At 40.3% G+C, this 16,731-nt stretch overlaps 1 protein-coding gene across 1 annotated transcript; it reads left to right on the plus strand.

Annotated features, from left to right (window-relative positions):
* The first annotated feature begins 6,507 nt into the window (after window positions 1–6,507).
* LOC113312667 (glutamic acid-rich protein-like) lies at window positions 6,508–6,909 on the plus strand. The gene has a single exon (XM_026561401.1). It carries the CDS (start codon window positions 6,508–6,510, stop codon window positions 6,907–6,909), a length of 402 nt encoding a protein of 133 aa, XP_026417186.1.
* The last annotated feature ends 9,822 nt before the right edge of the window (window positions 6,910–16,731 follow it).

Raw genomic sequence — 16,731 nt, forward strand, 5'->3', positions numbered from 1 at the left:
ATGTTGAGCATTATGAACTAAATTAATCATCTTGGTTGGTTATTTAGTTATTTGCTCCGAAAGTCTTTTTTTTGTCGAGGAAAATCTTTTGACAATTAAATTGATTACTTTTGTGATTAGTTTGGTTGTTTGTATTCCAATTAGATTAATTATGGGTTCTCTTGTAATTAGTCTAGTTGAGTTTTCATATATTCTACAAGTTCTTGTGATGAGTATATGAACGGCTATACAAATCATGTTCTATTGGTTAATATAGTCGTATATTCCGTAAGGTTTTATTTATGTTGAGTATGTGAACGATTAAGTTAGTCATCTCCGTATGATTATTTTAGTTGTAGCTCCGTAAGTTTACTTATGTTGAGCACTTTCGATTAAATTAATCATGGGTTTACTTGTGATTAATTTGGTTGAGTTTTGGATATAAAAACTCATTTCCATGGTTTTTGGTGTCCATTTAAAAAATCCTTCTTTTCTTTCGAAATTAAGGTCGCTCTTGTTGTTCTTTCGGGAATGATATCAAATGGTGGAGAGTTCTTTTGAACTTGTGCTTAAAGGTAATATCTTGCGGGGTGTGCGGCTGTGGAATTTTATAGGGGTTATCTTGTATCTTAAAACTCCTTGATGAATGCATTTAGCTTCGGATTTATGATTGCATCTAAATTAAGTTGGTATGTATTTTTCTTTTAGTCTATGAAATTTCTCTTGTGGAAATTTCATTATGATCCCGTTCTTGCACCTTTGCCAATTTTATTGAAAAAAAAGGGGAGAAATAATGTAGTTCACAATACAAATACATATGGGATGATGAACGATTTTGGTTTGTGGAACCTTGGCCTCCTTGAGAGTCTTCATGGTGACGAGATTCGTAGAAACACCTGTATCGATGAGGACTCTCCTGAATTCGGCACCTTTGATGGAAGCAGTTAGGAACAGAGCGCAGTTATGTCCTTCTTCTGCCATTCGGTCTTCTTCGGTGAAGGTGATGTTATTAATCGACAGTTCAGACATCACGGACACCTGTTCGGTCACTGGAGATGGTGAGACGACTTGCACGTCAGATGATATTTTGTTGAGTGCAGTAAAAGTGTCGGTGCGCTGATCTCTGGATAAATGTAGAAGTTCACATAGGTTCTCGATCAGTCGTGTGACCTCTTGTTCCACCGTCTTTTCATAAGTGGTAAAGCTGTTGGCTTGAGGAGGAGCGTCAGTTGAGGGATTCGGAGGTTCCACCATTTCTGCTCCCAAAATCCTTGTCTCGTGCACCAGGCAAGTGAACAAGTTATCAATTGCTTTATTCAGCCGGTCCACGTTTCTTGACAAGTCTTCCTGTCTCCGTGCCAATTCGGCCAAACTTGGGATTTCTCCGTCAATTGATTCAACGGAGATAAATGGAGAGGTAAAGTATGAAAGTTCATTGTAACCAGAATTATTTGGAGGAACGTGAGTAGAGTTACCATTTGGGATATCCTGGCTAGGGTTTGGAGTGGTTGAGTTAGTCCTAAGACCGGCCATCTTTGCGAAAATGAGAGATTTCAACCGAGAGATTAATCTCCCAATGTGGTCGCCAATATGTGGATGGGGAAAAACGGGTCACCAGTTTTTCGGGAAGTGGAGAGACGAGCATGATGTCGAGACTCCTCGACCGGGCAAAATGTTAATCCTCACACAAATGCACCGCTGCAAAGGGGGTGCTTAGATTCGGGAAATCAATCTGTATGACTCCGGCCTAAACCAAGACAATGGCCGTTCCAGAGTCAATTCGGTCGCGAAGAGGGATATGGGTTGATCTGTAGGAGGGAAGTTGAGAATTGTGTGGGATCAGTGATGATCAAGGATTGTGGGTGTGTTGAAGGTTTCTGCAATAATGGTGAACTGCTGAAGTTGAGTTCTGTGACTAAATTTGTATTGAGTCGTTGACGGAAAACGTTGATATTGGTGATTTGTCGTCCTCGATTTTGACTTATTTATATTGCAAGAATGATGAACCACTAATCCCTGTAAGTGTGACGATTTCTTGAGTGAAAGAGTGGGAAAGTGGGAGATCATGGTAAAGTCAGTTCCACGTCGTGTGGAGACTTGACTGATCGTGCACCCACTACTTTGCTAACTCCTTTAACCGTTTACACGACTTACACACATTTCTCGTTGTGGATGAATCCACGTGCCGTAGACCGCCAGACCAAAACCCTAAGTGATATCCCCCCATTTGTGACGTGATTTATGTCTCACAAGTCGGGGAGTTTACAGGGTAGACGTGTTTTGATTAGTCAATTGTTGACTTATTTAGACAATGATCTAAGTTTTGGTGAATCGACGTGAATGGTGAATGCGCAGCGATTCATGGATCGAGATGTAGTTCTTTTAAGGACGTCAGTATTGTTTGATTTCAGATGAATTACTGACTAGTTGAAACGATTGAGCAAGTATGCTCAATTCTGCGAACTAACGAGAATTTATGAGCACTGAGCAGTATGCTCATTATGAAATATTGAGATTTGATGGACAACTGAGCAAGTATTGCTCAATTCTTCTGCAATTACGAATATGAAGAAGTTGGATGGGCAACTGAGCAAGTATTGGTCAATTCACCAAATTAATGATTTTGATAATCTATTCAACTGAGCAAAGTATGCTCAATTCGAAGAATTATCGATGAATTGCCGAATATTGAATTATATTCGGTAATCGAGCAAGTGTTGCTGCTCGATTCAGCCAATTATTTACTAGTGACGTGACCCAGTAAAATATCGATTAAAATATTGATGTTGATTAGTGAATCAACTAATTTTATTATGTTCGAAGAGTGCTCAGAATGATGGTTTCACAGAGCGTTCATCGAAACCCTAATTTTTTGGTCAATCCTCCATCAATTGGGGAATTGCTAAAAATTCATCATGAATGAATAGGGACCGACCACATGGGATGAGGAACTTTCCATGTGGTGGCCGCACCAGTTCTCAGTTTGAGAGTTGGTGAGATCATGATCACAATGTGGATTCACCATTTACTGAAATATTGTTGGGTTCAACATTTGTGAAAACCTGGTTGAGAGATTGGACCGACCAAGAGGGCATGGGACCGCGCTTGGTGTCATGTTACAGAGTTGTTGGTCGTTTGGAGGATTCTCCAGTTGGTTGGAGAGAGTTCGGGCCCAGTATGCGCATTGAGCAAATTAGGTCAGAATTGCGAAAACGTGTGGACCGGCTTCGTGCAAGCCCTAGGAATGACCTGGTCGATCATAGAGGCATGCACGTATTACCATGATGTTCGTGTCTCCATACTGAGAGTTTCAGTATTTTTGATGCGGATTTGAGCAATATCGTGAATTTTCAGAAGAGTTTCATCTTGGCTGAGAATTCCGATTTTTTTGGTGGAATGAGCATGTATGCAATTAATCAATATTTTAAAATATAAAAAATTTTAATATTTAAAAATACCTACCGCGAGAGGCTAGCCAGCCGTGTGGACCATGTTGGATTTTGGTGTTTTCGTGATTCGAGCAATATTTGAGAAATATGGAGAACTCACGAATTTTACTCAAACCCAGGAGTTTCATGAATTGGAAAAATATTATGAGAATTAGGAATTGCAGGTGTGGGACCCGGCCAGGGCTAGGGCATGGCCGCCGGCCAAGTTGCCCGGTCCCGCACACCTTTCCTTTTTTTTTTATTGTTCATGAATCCTTGAAGTTACGGAGAGTCCTTGAAGGATGGGATCCATGAGAATCTGAAGTTTTGACATAATAATTATAAAAAGCTAAGGATGTGAGTGTTGGAACCGGCCACGGCTTGGGCATGGCCGATCGGCTAGGTTGCCCGGTCCCGCACGCCTCTCCTTATTTTATGATTTATTTGGTGAATCCACCAAGTTATGGAGAACTCACGAGTTTTGCACAAATTAGGAATTTTGCTAAGATGGAGAACCCTCGTGAGTTTATGAAAATAAAATAAGGAAAAATAATGGGAGGGGCGCGGACCGACCGTGGCTAGGGCACGGCCGTCCGGCGGGCCCACAGTGAGCGCCTCCGTGCGAAGGATTCCCCATTGTTTCATATTTTTGGATGCTCGTTCGTGCCTCTGGGTGCTCAGTCGTGCATCATTGTCGAGTGCACTTGCACCATTTTTGTGGGGCTTACTCAGTGATGGTCCAGATGCCCAGTTGTTGAGTATTTATTACTAATTTATGAGATTCAGTGGAGAATAATTCATGAAACTGAGTAATAAAAATGAATAGTTGTTCATTATTAATTCATAGGATCATATGCGGATTCGACTATGAATTCAGAATAATAAAACGAGCATTACCATCCTATGGGATCGTGGATTCGACCATAGAATCAGAGTAATTAAGATTTATCTATCACCATTTCATGAGACCAGTGGATTCGATCATGAAATCAGAGTAATGAGATAATACAGTTGTTTCATTGCCATTCTATGAGATCAAGCCGTGGATTCGACCATGGATTAGATTATTCTGGGAATTCAATATTGAATGTCACGACAGAGGTAATATACTTCAGAAAAGATATTAGCCAGTTAAAGCGTCACATCCATTCTGAGTGGTGCACAGTCAGGGAGTCACGATGTTGTTTATGACCTGAAGGCGTTAGTGTTATCAATCTACGGAGAACCGCCTGAATCTATGCACTCTCTCCACATAATCAGGGAACAGTGAAGTGTCACCGACGTCCTGAAGGCGTCCGCCGCCCAACTATTCTTCTATGTGGAGGTGGGTCACTCTCCTGCAGTCAGGAAACAGTGAGTATCACCGACGTCCTGAAGGCGTTAAGTCCTCAATCTACGGAGAACTTCCCAAATATGTTATTCTGCATAGAGGGCACGATGAAATGCCAGGGATCGAACGCTCAGCTAGTGGAGGCTTTTCGAAAACATATTCATCATGGCTTCGTAATAAATCGTTGCATGCCTGAAAGCCGCGTCAAAAACATGCCTCATGATTTTACGGTTTTCCCTTTGTTCAAAATCCACCATCTACATTAAGTCCCCTGCTTAGTGGGGAACAGTCATGCTCCGCAGTATGCATTAAATGGTGATTTTCAGTCGACGAGATCAGTGGTTGAACTCAGTCTATAAAGGTAGTTCCAGAATCCTCGATTTGCCCCAATGATGTCATGTACGAGCAAATGCGCGGATGAGAACTCTGATAGTAAGGTAGAGTGTCACCTCATGAACGTGGAGAGATGAGGCACTGCTGATTTGGGTATTTGGAAGGTTAGTTATGGTCGATTTAGTATTTGCGGGCCCGAGCCCAAAAAAGGAAACCCATGTTTTATTAGGTTTTGGAAATAAATTTGATATAAAAGGGAAGAAGCCCTAAAATTCTTTTTTGTATTTTGATTGACCGGCCACTCTTCTCCTCACCATCACTTCACGAGCAGTAGCAGGAAAATTCACCGGAGCCAGTAGCACCGCTGCCCGTCTGATCACCGCCGGCCGAATTCCGTCCGGCACCGACAAGTAAGTTTGTGATTTTTTTTTTGCTGGTTTTATGATTGATGAGTTGTCCATAAAACCAAAATCCCATGGACGTATGCATATGATTTATGAAGGATTTTTAGAAAACGTATGTATATGCACGTTTGTTCGTTAGTCGGAGGAACGAGCAAAAAATCCCTAATATGGAAGAGACACATAGAATTTTGAATAAATATGACCTAGTTGCAGTAGCAAAAGGTTTTGTTTATTAGGTTTCATGAAAACCAAGTTTGTTTTTGAAGCATGAACTTTGCAAATACTTTTAGAAACGTAGGTTCGTTCGTAAAACTAATAAATAATGATCCTTAGAGTTAAAGGAATTTTGAAAAAACCCGGAGTTCATGATGAAAATTTGTATGAGAACTTTCGAAATTTTATTTGAAGTATGGAGAGTTCTTCAAAATGGAAAAGTTCCTCGTTTCACAGACGAATGCTCGATTGAGCAAAAAGTTTTTTTTTTATTTATTCACGTGAGTTTGCTAACTCACGGATTTTTTTTTGTGTGCGTGCGTGACTTATTCACGCTTTATTGAATGAAAATTGAGTTTTTGAAACCACACAATTTATGAGTTTGGTGAATTCACAGTGTATGTGTGAATTCAGCGATTTTATAGCGTAAGTACGCGCAAAAATCAGCGAGTGCTCACATAGAAGGTTATGTGAATTACTCATAGTTTCTCGAAAAGTCCGTGTTGACTCTTGAATAATATGTTCCATGCTCGATTTTGCAGGTTTGAAAAAACGAGCAAGTTTTGTGGGTTTTACGTTGTTATCACTAATTTCGTGAAATCATAAATAAGTAAGAATTGAGGAATACCATTTTTGCAGGCGTTAATACCAGCGTGTTTGTAACTCCATATTCCTTGTCTCAGAAAATGGTGACTTCTAGCAGCAGCAGCGATTATTCTTCCATCTCTTCAGAAGAGGATTTCAAACCTTTCACAGTCAAAACTCGAGCTAAAGAGAATCGTGATATACCGACAATCAGCGAGTCACTTATGCTGAGCTCATGAAGAGAAAAGATGAAGATTACGATTTGATGGATCGTCTACGAAGAAGAGCCCGAATTGAGCGTCGGATAGCGAAGGCTGAGGATAAGCTTCATTCCCGTGCTGAAGGTGTAGCTTCAGACTCTGATGCTTCAGAGGATGAATCTATGTGGGGACCACCGGAGCGTGAAATCAAGCCGGACCGGTACACTAGAGAAATTGAGAAGCTGGCCCGAGCTGGTCCCGAGGCTGAGCGTGAGGAGGAAGCTGGCTGGGACTCCTATGAAGAGGATATTCTCTCAGACTTCGTCAACGACCCTGATAGTGATTCTAATGAAGAGCGTGAAGAGGATTCAGCAGAAGACGATGATGATGGGCCTGATGATTCTGACAAATCTAACGCCTCTGATGAGTCTGACTGATCTTGCTCATGAATTTTTCTGAAATTATTTCCTTTCTGCTGAAGTAGATACTTTCTGATTATTTGATTAATTTGGCTGTAGAGATGTTGCTAGAAATTATTTTTTGAGCAATAATCTCCCATCGTTTCTCCACCAAACTTCTCAACACTCTAGCTTTGAGAAATGACCCAAGATCGACGTAGGCAATGATGATCCACGACCATATGAGCTGTCTAGGGAGACACGTGACATGCTAGGTCATCAATCGCAACGTTGACTATAGATGAACTGTCAGTCCCCAGTATTGTTGCGCTCTTCCCATATCTCCGTGCATCTGATTCGAGATTTAGGGTTTCAGCAGAAACCGCAACTGACTCATCATATCGCTATATAATAAGTATCTTCATCTTGACTTTCAATACTTAAGGTTTGATATTGATTGAACACATCTTCTTCGCTGCATACTATCAGAAGAATTTTTTTGATCATAATCATACCTCTCATCAACATGTCTGGTAGTAGCGCTTCTTCTCGAAATGGATCCTCGAAAAAGTATGAGCCTGGGACACCTATTCCAGTGAGTATAGCATGTTTTCCACCGTTTTCATGTGATTATAAATCAATCCTGATCAAAGAAAATGATCCTTTGCAGGGAAATCAGGGGAATGAATCCCGACCTAAACGGACTGTCAGGGCTCCTGCACGTTATAGGTCTGCTCGTGAAGCTGGGACTAGGACGTCTGTAAGTCTTCGACTGAAGATCTTTCTTTAACCGAGCATTGTCCATGTCTTCTGAATGTTCCATCGTTGCAGGTTGAAATTCAGGTTGTGGTCGATACTAGAAAACGAAGGAATGGAAAATCCGTGGTCGTGGTCGACGATAGCAGCAACCATGTTGATGAAGACTCTACTGATTTTGTGGAAGCTAGAGTTGGGGCTCACGAGTATCCAACATCTGGACTCCCTTTTGAAGTTCCCATGACTAATACTTCTCCAAATAATAGCGTGGTCGGTGGATTTGTCATTCCAAAATGTCATGTACCTTTGTATACCAAAATTTGGAGGCGGTATGGGCACATTGCTACAACGGAAATATGAAGAGGTTTTCTCCCAACCCTTGTGACCACGGTCGCCGGATTGTTACCGATCATTGAAGAGATGAACGACATGAATCTGCGAGATGTCAAGAACCATGAACTGCACAGGTGGGATGAAATGATCTCGAATTGTGAAACTTTGCGGTTCAATATAAGTTGGCTTCGTCGTCGGCTTGAGATGATCAAAATCCACAGGCATCCGCTGCTGCTGATGCAATTTCTACCACAACTGCTTTCTTGGAAGAGGAGAAGGCACTTGCCCTGGAATCGGCGAGAGTTGAGAAAGCTGTCCAGGATTTGAGGGTGAAGACCGAGAACTTTCAAAAGAAGTTAGACATGGTTGTATTTAAGAATTACCCTCTGCTGGATGGTTTAATTTGAGTGAGCCTTTATGATTGTTTTTTTTTTTTGAATAGGTTCAGGCTTTTCTGTAGGCAGAATAATTGATAAAGAAATTTTTGTTCATTTATGAAATGTTTAATGAACAAAGGAGTACTTTGCATACTCTTTGGAGGAATATAAATTACATTTTGAGAAATGCTTGAATTGATGAAAAGGTAATAGTTTTCTACGGATCAGGCGTAATATGTTTTGAGCCATTTGCCGTTGATGATGTTTCCTTCGATTTCTCCATTAACAACTAGGATTTTGTAGTATCCACTAGATACTGCCTTGATGACTACATAAGGCCCTTCCCATTTAGGAGAGAACTTGGGAGCGAACATGTCTTGTTGGATATGCTTTGCTGTTTTCAGAACCAAATCTCCTATTTGAAATGTTCGAGGTCTTACCATTTTGTTGTACGCTTTGGAGATTCTATGTTTGTAAGTTTCCACATATTTTTTCTACTTTGGCTCTTCTCGACTCAAGCATGTCTAACTCGGCAATCCTCGAATTGGACACTTCGGCTTCGTCCCACTGCACTCCACTTGCTGCTGCAATTCTTGCAAAGGGAATTTTGATCTCCGCTGGGAGGATGGCATCAGCACTATAGACGAGAGAATATGGTCAAGTCCCGATTGAACTCCTTGGCGCGGTGCGGTAAGCCCACAAATCCATGGGCAATTCTTCATGCCACGTTCGTGGATTGTCATGAACTGTTCGACTGAGAATCCGTATTAAAGTTTTGTTGGTGCTCTCCGCTTGCCCATTTCCCTGGGGATAGTATGGCGTGGAGAAGATTTGTTTAATGTCGTATTCTTCAAGTAATTCTGTGACATATTTGTTGGAAAGGGTCCTCCGTTATCTGTAATGATGTGCTTAGGGATGCCAAATCTGCATATGATGTGCTCTTTAATGAAGGCAGCAATTATAATTCCAGTAGTGCTCCGGAGAGGAATAGCTTCAACCCATTTGGTAAAATACTCTGTCGCCGTGATGATGTATTCATGCTGCTTCGAAGATGCTGGGATGATCTTCCCAATAATATCCAGTCCCCAGCTGTAGAAGGGCCACGTACTGCTCACAGAATTTAATGGGAGACAAGGAGTGTGGATGAGATTACCGTGAACTTTGCACTGATGGCATCTCCGAACATAGGCGGCTGCATCATCTTTTATGGTTGGCCAGTAATACTTCTCATGAATTTGGAGAAATAATTTCTTCTTTCCTTGGTGCAAACCCTCGTGCATCTCTTTCAGGATTGTAGGGATTTCATGTTCAGCCAGGCATCTCAGGAGATTCCCACCGAAGCTTTTGCGATACAAAATCCTTCCAAGTAGACAAAACGTTTGGCTCTTTGAATGAGTTTGATCGCACTTTTCTTCTCTGATGGAAGATCGTTGTCACAGAGATACTTTACGTAAGGTTCTCTCCAGTCCCCAGTGTGATGAAGTGTTAGAACCTCCAAGTGATGAGGTGGTGTCTGACAATTTGGACATGACCCTTGCAACTTTCTCGACTGAGTCTCCATGGAGGGCCAATAATACCCGAGTATCTGAAGTCTTCGGTAAAGCGTGATTACCAGGGTTTGCCCACATACTTCCTCATGTATGTGCTTGAGTTGTTCACTGGCTTCTTCATCTCCAAGGCATCGCGATAAGGATCCATCAGGATTGCGATAGTATAATGCTCCGTGCAGCAAGAAAAAGTTTTTCAATTCCTTGAGGCTAATTTTCCCCTCCGTAAGAGAATTGCTCAATTCATGAATGATGGGCGCTCGCCAGTCGTTCGACTGAGCATCCTAGACTTGAGTGAGCCAGGTAGATGACACAGAACGCCTTTGCACAGTGATGGATTTCTCGGACCCTTCGAACTGCAGTTTGGATGCTAGAGTCGCTAGACAATCGGCATGTCTATTGTTGGTGCGGCCAGTATGAACAATTGTTGCATCAAAAAAATGAGTTAACAGTCGTTGTGCCTCAGTCCTGAATGGGGCAAGTGTTATTTTTTTGAGAGAGTACACTCCATTCATTTGATTGACCAGAAACTTCGAGTCCCCTCTGATTTCTAGGTGTTTTTCTCCTGCTTTCTTAGCCAAAGATAGTCCTAGGAGAAAAGCTTCATATTCTGCCGAGTTGTTGATGCAATGGAAATCCAGCTTGAAGGAATGTGAGAAGACTTAGGATAGAGATACCAGCACAATACCTGCTCCACCAGTATCATTGCTCGGAGTAGCAGACCCATCGAAGTATAATAGCCACGTTTCTTCCTGAATAATTGAGATCTCTGGAAACTCACCCGACACTTCTTCATGTGACATCATGATATCTTCTCCAGGGAAAGCGGCAAGTAAATCTGCGACTGCTTGTCCTTTGATTGCTTTTGGGGAAACACATGCTATGTCAAATTATGACATTTGAAGTAGCCGTTTCGCTGGTCTTCCAATTAAAGCAGGTTTCGACAGTAAGAACTTTATGGGATCGGCTTTGGCTACAAGCACGACCCTGTTTGATAGTAGATAATGTATGAACCTCTGGATCGCGTGGACCAATGCTAGACACGCCCTTTTAGCCTCCGGGTACCGGAGTAGAGCATCCCTCATTGTTCGACTGAAGTAATAGATTGGACGTTCGATGTCTTCTTCATCCTCCTGGGCGAGGAGTGCTCCAATAACGACATCACTGGAAGATGTGTATAGTATCAGAGGCCGTCCTTGTACTGGAGATTTCATGACAGCAGGTGATAGTAATATTTGTTGTATTTTCTGAAATGCTTCTTGTTGGACGGCCGTCCACGTGAAACTTACTCCCTTACTTAGCAGAGGAGTGAATGAAGCAATAAGTTGAGCCAGTCCAGGAATGAAACGCCGAATGTAGTTTACCTTGCCCATGAAACTCTGGAGTTCCCTCACAGTTCGTGGAGGAGGCATGGTGGTGATGGCTTTTGTTTTGTATGGATCGACCTTGATTCCTTCCGCAGTGACTAGGAATCCGAGAAACTTTCCGGAAGAAACGCCGAAAGCACATTTCAGAGGATTCATCTTTAGCTTGTATTCTCTACACCTCTTGAAGACTTGTCTCAGAATGTCCAGGTGGGATGCCCGAGTCCTTGATTTCACCACCACATCATCAACGTAGTCTTCTACTTGCTTGTGCATAATGTCATGAAATATTGCAGTCATGGCTCGCTGATAAGTGGCTCCTTCATTCTTCAGACCAAAGGGCATCACTGTGTAATGGAAGTTACCGATGGGAGTTCGGAATGCAATCTTGTTAGCGTCATGCTAATTGATAGACACATTTTTGTGTCTAATTTGTCCTCAATGTCCGTATTGTTGGAACTCTATTTTTGTACTAATATTGTGTTTTTATGTATTTTTAGGAAATAAACATTTTTGGAAAATTCGGCTCGAAAAGTTGATTTTGGAACCCGGAGGACAAGTGTTATTCGGACTCTCGCTTTTGGATAAGGGGTAACCCAATTACTAAGGGGACCTCAGTTGGGCATTTGCTATTTACACTCCACAGACGGTTAGGGGGACACCCTTCTTCACGATTTGAAAATTCAAAATGGCGGGAAAGTTCATGCAGTTCAAGGAAGAAATTTGGGTTCGATCTTGTGTGGGATTTGAGCGAGATTCAATCACTGGATTTTGTTTTGATTGACCTGTTTGGGCTAAACAGGGATTGTGTGGTTAATGGATTCGATCCAGTTGGGCTAGAACATCGAGTCTTGGTTAAACATGGAAGAGAGATTATCACGGGATATTGGATGATACGTAACTGCATGGGAGAATATTTTCTTCTTTATTCAACAAGATTCGACCAATCAAGCCAGGATAAACAAGGAAATCCAGCTCAGAAGACGCGTGAAAGGTGAACAGGGAAAGAAAATATTCCCGTGAAAATAAAAATCATTAAGGGAGAATTATTTGCATTTAACTCGGATTATCTCGGTGCTTTTGAGTATAAATATGTCTATGGGGTTGAATAGAATGTCTGTCGAGAGTTTTGGGAGCTGGGAAGAGAGTTAGAGACGTAAAAATCAAAGAACCAGACGCTGTGAAGAAGTTCCTGCTGCTGCTGGAACTGAAGAACACGAAGAACATTGGACGAGGCAGGAAAGTCGTTAAAAACTGTCGCTTTATTGCGACACTTTTCCACTCCTTTTCACGACTGAGTCGTTGTACCAACAACACTATCTCTGTGTCGTTGATTCTGGACGCCTTCTGTGGGTCGCAGAATCCTGTTTTATACTATTTACTTATCTTTCTCTCCATTGTAAAACACTTTTGAGCATCAATGAAATTATTTGAGAGGTTTTCCAATATGATGAGCGACTAATTCCCTCGTAACCAAGGCAATGGAGGAAGCTATTCACGCAACATAAATGGGTAACTATTTCATTTAATTATATAATTCACCTAATCGCTGCTTTTGCAGAGTTTTAAATTATTTGAATGATTGTCTTAATTATTTGTTATTCAGTTTGATAGGTTATGCTTGGCTTAATCTCTTGATAATCTATGCTTAAGGTTTACAAATAATGTTTGAGAATCTGTATGATTGATAGTGAATTAAAGATAAAAGAGGACTTAAGAATTAAATAGAGTTTTGAAATATTTATCATTCAATTTTGCATAATAGTGGAATCTAGTGTCTTGGTTACCTCTCGCCCAAACTGTTAATATTTTTGTATATATATTTTTAAATCTAAAAATCCATCACCTTCACAAGTTCAAGTTTGAACGATACCCCTTGCCACTACAACTACAACCCCACGAATTTTTTTTTATCATTTTGGCGCCGCCGACGCGGATTTGTGCTTAGGTAGAATTTTTAGGTTTTTATTATTTTTATTATTTTATTTGTTCCTTTTTACGTTTCTTTTTGTGTCTTTGATTTACAGGTTCGAAGTGGAATACTAAGGACTTGGGAACAAAAAACTTAAAGCTAAAAGCTAAAGGAGAAGAAAAAAAAAGACATAATTTTTTTTAGGATTTTTTTTTTTTTTTTGTATATAGCTTTTATTTATTTTTTTTAGAATTTGTAAATAGGCTTTATTTTTCATAATTTTTGGACTTTTTATTTGGACTTTATTCTGGACAATTGGACTTTATTCTTTTTTTTAACCCTACGGAAGGGTATTATTAAAAAAAAATAAAATAAAAAATTATATAAACTGTGTGCAGGGAAGGACGACGATTACTATATCGTCTCGGCCCCTCGGGTTCGTACACGGCATATGAGTCGTGGCCCGAGTCGACGACAACGGTTCATCCCCCGTCTAGTACGGGAGGTAAGTCCATCGAAACACTCGCGAATCTCCTGTAAGCGAGTTACTGTATTCCTTAAGGTGATTCATTGATTGAGGACGAATTTGGACTGTTTTTAAATTCCTAGTAAAGGGCAAGGCCTGGCCAATACAAGATAAGGATTCGGATTTCATCACCGCTCCCTTCTTGCCCGCCTTAGGAAAACGAAACCTAACGCGAACCCAAGCTTAAAATTTGGAATAGAACGAGACTGATAGGGTAACGAGCTTAATAGGAAACTCGTTCGAAAAATATTGGTTGCTCTTTAAGCACACTCCAAAGTTCATGATGGTTTCTGTGAGTTGAATGCGTGACTGCCGCCTTGTGATAGCGGTGAGGCCTTGGGTATCAAAGCTCCACTGAGCTTCCCTTGCCTCAGTTCAACTTACTTTGACTCGGATTGATTCCAGAGGGGTTTGCTCAAATTGCAACGAATTCCCTTTCGAAAGATAGAAGCTGGTCTAGAAACAATCTAAGTGGAGCCATCATGTTTTTTGTTTGCTAGAAATCTTTAGGTTTGTTTTGGTGGAGTCGAGTCGGCCTTGTTTGTGGTTGTGTAGAATTCCCTTGCATTTAAGAATGTCGAACTGGTATGATAGAAGCCAATACAATGAGTATCGACCTGAATTTGAATATGGACATCATCCTTTTTATGACCATATTGGGAATAGTGGTTGGGAACGCCATCCTTTGGAAGGATATGGGTCATACCCTGGTGAGCTCAATTACTATCCACACATGCATCAGTCTTACGAGCAAGAAGATTATAGTACTAGTTCTTAGTCTCTAGAGGATACAATCAAACTATTGAAAACTAGTCCCTATTATAATCCTTCTGAACCTGTTCTTCCTCTAGAAGAGTCTCTCAAACAATTAACTGAGAATACAAATAGGTTTGTGTTAGAAATGAATAAACAAAATGCACCCATGAGTGAACCTTCTATACACTATACCATAAGGAATTCATGTGAGTCGGCCCAAAATCTTTTGTTAGAGACCCAGAATAGAACTTCTCTAAACGATCTAAATTTCCAAAATAGTGTTTCCAATTTTACCCTTGATGTAAATAGTGAATATTTGCCTAATTTAGAGGACGAGGTTAGAATAAAAGACACTACTTATTTAGATAAGGTTCAATCATCTTCGTACTATGATGATGAGGATATCAGTAATGAAGAATCTGAAATATGTAGGCATAGTGATCAGGAGTCTAGTAATCCAATTGAGCTGTATAGTGATTATATTATTTCTAGTTCAAATCCAAATAATTTTTATGATTATTCACCTATTCAAAAGGACGAGGATTTAATTAGGGATACCACCGTTTTAGACGATGTAGATTTTCCTTTTGATTACGAAGCCGATAGTGGTTTAGAGGAACGGGTTCATTTCGAAAATACTGTTTTAGAGTCTAACGACTTAGAAAAAATAGTCTTGGAAGAAGAAGATAGACCCGTAGAGATGAGTAAAGATGCACTACCTGATAATAACTTAGAAGAATATCTTGAATATTTTAAGGACTCTGAAGATACGGAAATTCAAGAAATAATTAGAGGTCTATCTAGAGAAACTGAAAACTCTAAGTTTGGGGGTGATTATCACTTCCCTAGTGCCTTACCTTTAACTCTCAGAAAGTCCCTACACTTAGGAATTGATATCTGTGTCTCGACCATTTTACAAGATTACCTTCATACCCGTTTTACCGAGCCTAATTATGTCCATGAAGGAGTTCAGTCGTTAGAAACCCATCCTCTGGTTGATGTGGTTTGCCCAGGCTATGATCCCCAGATTGACTTTCTTTTCCCACCAAATAGTTTTCTTCCAACTGTGGGAACGTTTATATTCCAAATGTGTCGAATATTAAGTTGTGAGACTAGACCTAAATGCCTTAGGAAATTAGAATCGACACATTTGCTTAAGAGTGACCACTATTCTCACTGTGGTCAATTATGTAAGTCATATCTGATTGACTTAGAGGATCCGCAATTATTTAGGTTATTACTTTGTGCTTCTAAGATCATATTTGAGTTTTTCCAGACTCTAGGACCTAATAATTTGGATCCAACCTATGAAGAAACGCATCCAATGAAAATATTCTATTTAGACCCTTTCATAGAACCTGAACCTGAACCACAATTAGCAATAGTTATCAGGAAACTAGGTAAGGGCATGCTATCCTTGTTCACTTTCTTGGGTTATTGTAATCTCCTTTGGTCAGCTCTATTTCGTTTTGAAGACCCACAGTTATTTCGACTGTTACTTTATGGTTCGAGTTGACTAATCCTTTCCTAAGTCTGGCTGAAGACTTTAAACTTAGCACTTCTTGGGAGGTAACCCAATCTCATGCAACACGGTAATATCTTTCCTTAACTCTTTTTGCTTCAAATGGTAACAGTTTCTCCTTGTTCATGCTTTTAATTTTATCTTTAGAACATCGAGGACAATGTTAGATTTAAGTTTGGGGGTGGGGAAGAACTTTTTAGTTGCACTTTTGAAACTTCTAGCGTCACATGGTATCCGGTTAGCTAAGTTTACATACTATTTTTCACCGAAAAGATAGAAATTGGAATGCTAGGGATAATAACTTATTGAGACATTAGAGAAAAAGACATTGAGATCTTTGAAATTCAGGAGAGAACTTGTTCCTTTTAGAGGGTAACCGTGATGGACCTAACCATCCATGATGGAAAGGCAAGTAGGTCAGGAAATGCCAGAAAGACAGAGCAACCTCACAATGTAGTCTTAGTTACTGGATTACGACTCTCTCTCAGTAGAAACTTATCATCATCAACAAGCGGAGTGACATCAAAATTTATGAAAAAGTTGAAGACGTTTAAGGTTTAGAAGCAACAATAGAAAAGAATAATTCAAAAATCAAAGTTGAAGACTTAGTTACAAGAAGTTACAAGAGCAAATGATATAAGTTGTTGAAGTTCATGATACCAAGACATCACAAGTTGTGAAGATCCAAGTTCTAAAGTCCTTCTCTCATGGCCATGTAAATTTTTGTCTTGTAAAAAAAAATGAAAAAAAAAAAAAAAAAAACATCAT

The sequence above is a fragment of the Papaver somniferum genome, chromosome 9, assembly GCF_003573695.1.
Source record: "Papaver somniferum cultivar HN1 chromosome 9, ASM357369v1, whole genome shotgun sequence".
NCBI classification, from domain to species: domain Eukaryota; kingdom Viridiplantae; phylum Streptophyta; class Magnoliopsida; order Ranunculales; family Papaveraceae; genus Papaver; species Papaver somniferum.

Coding starts and splice junctions, on each gene's coding strand:
- LOC113312667 (XM_026561401.1), top strand. CDS start 6,508: ATGAAGAGAAAAGATGAAGATTACGATTTGATGGATCGTCTACGAAGA.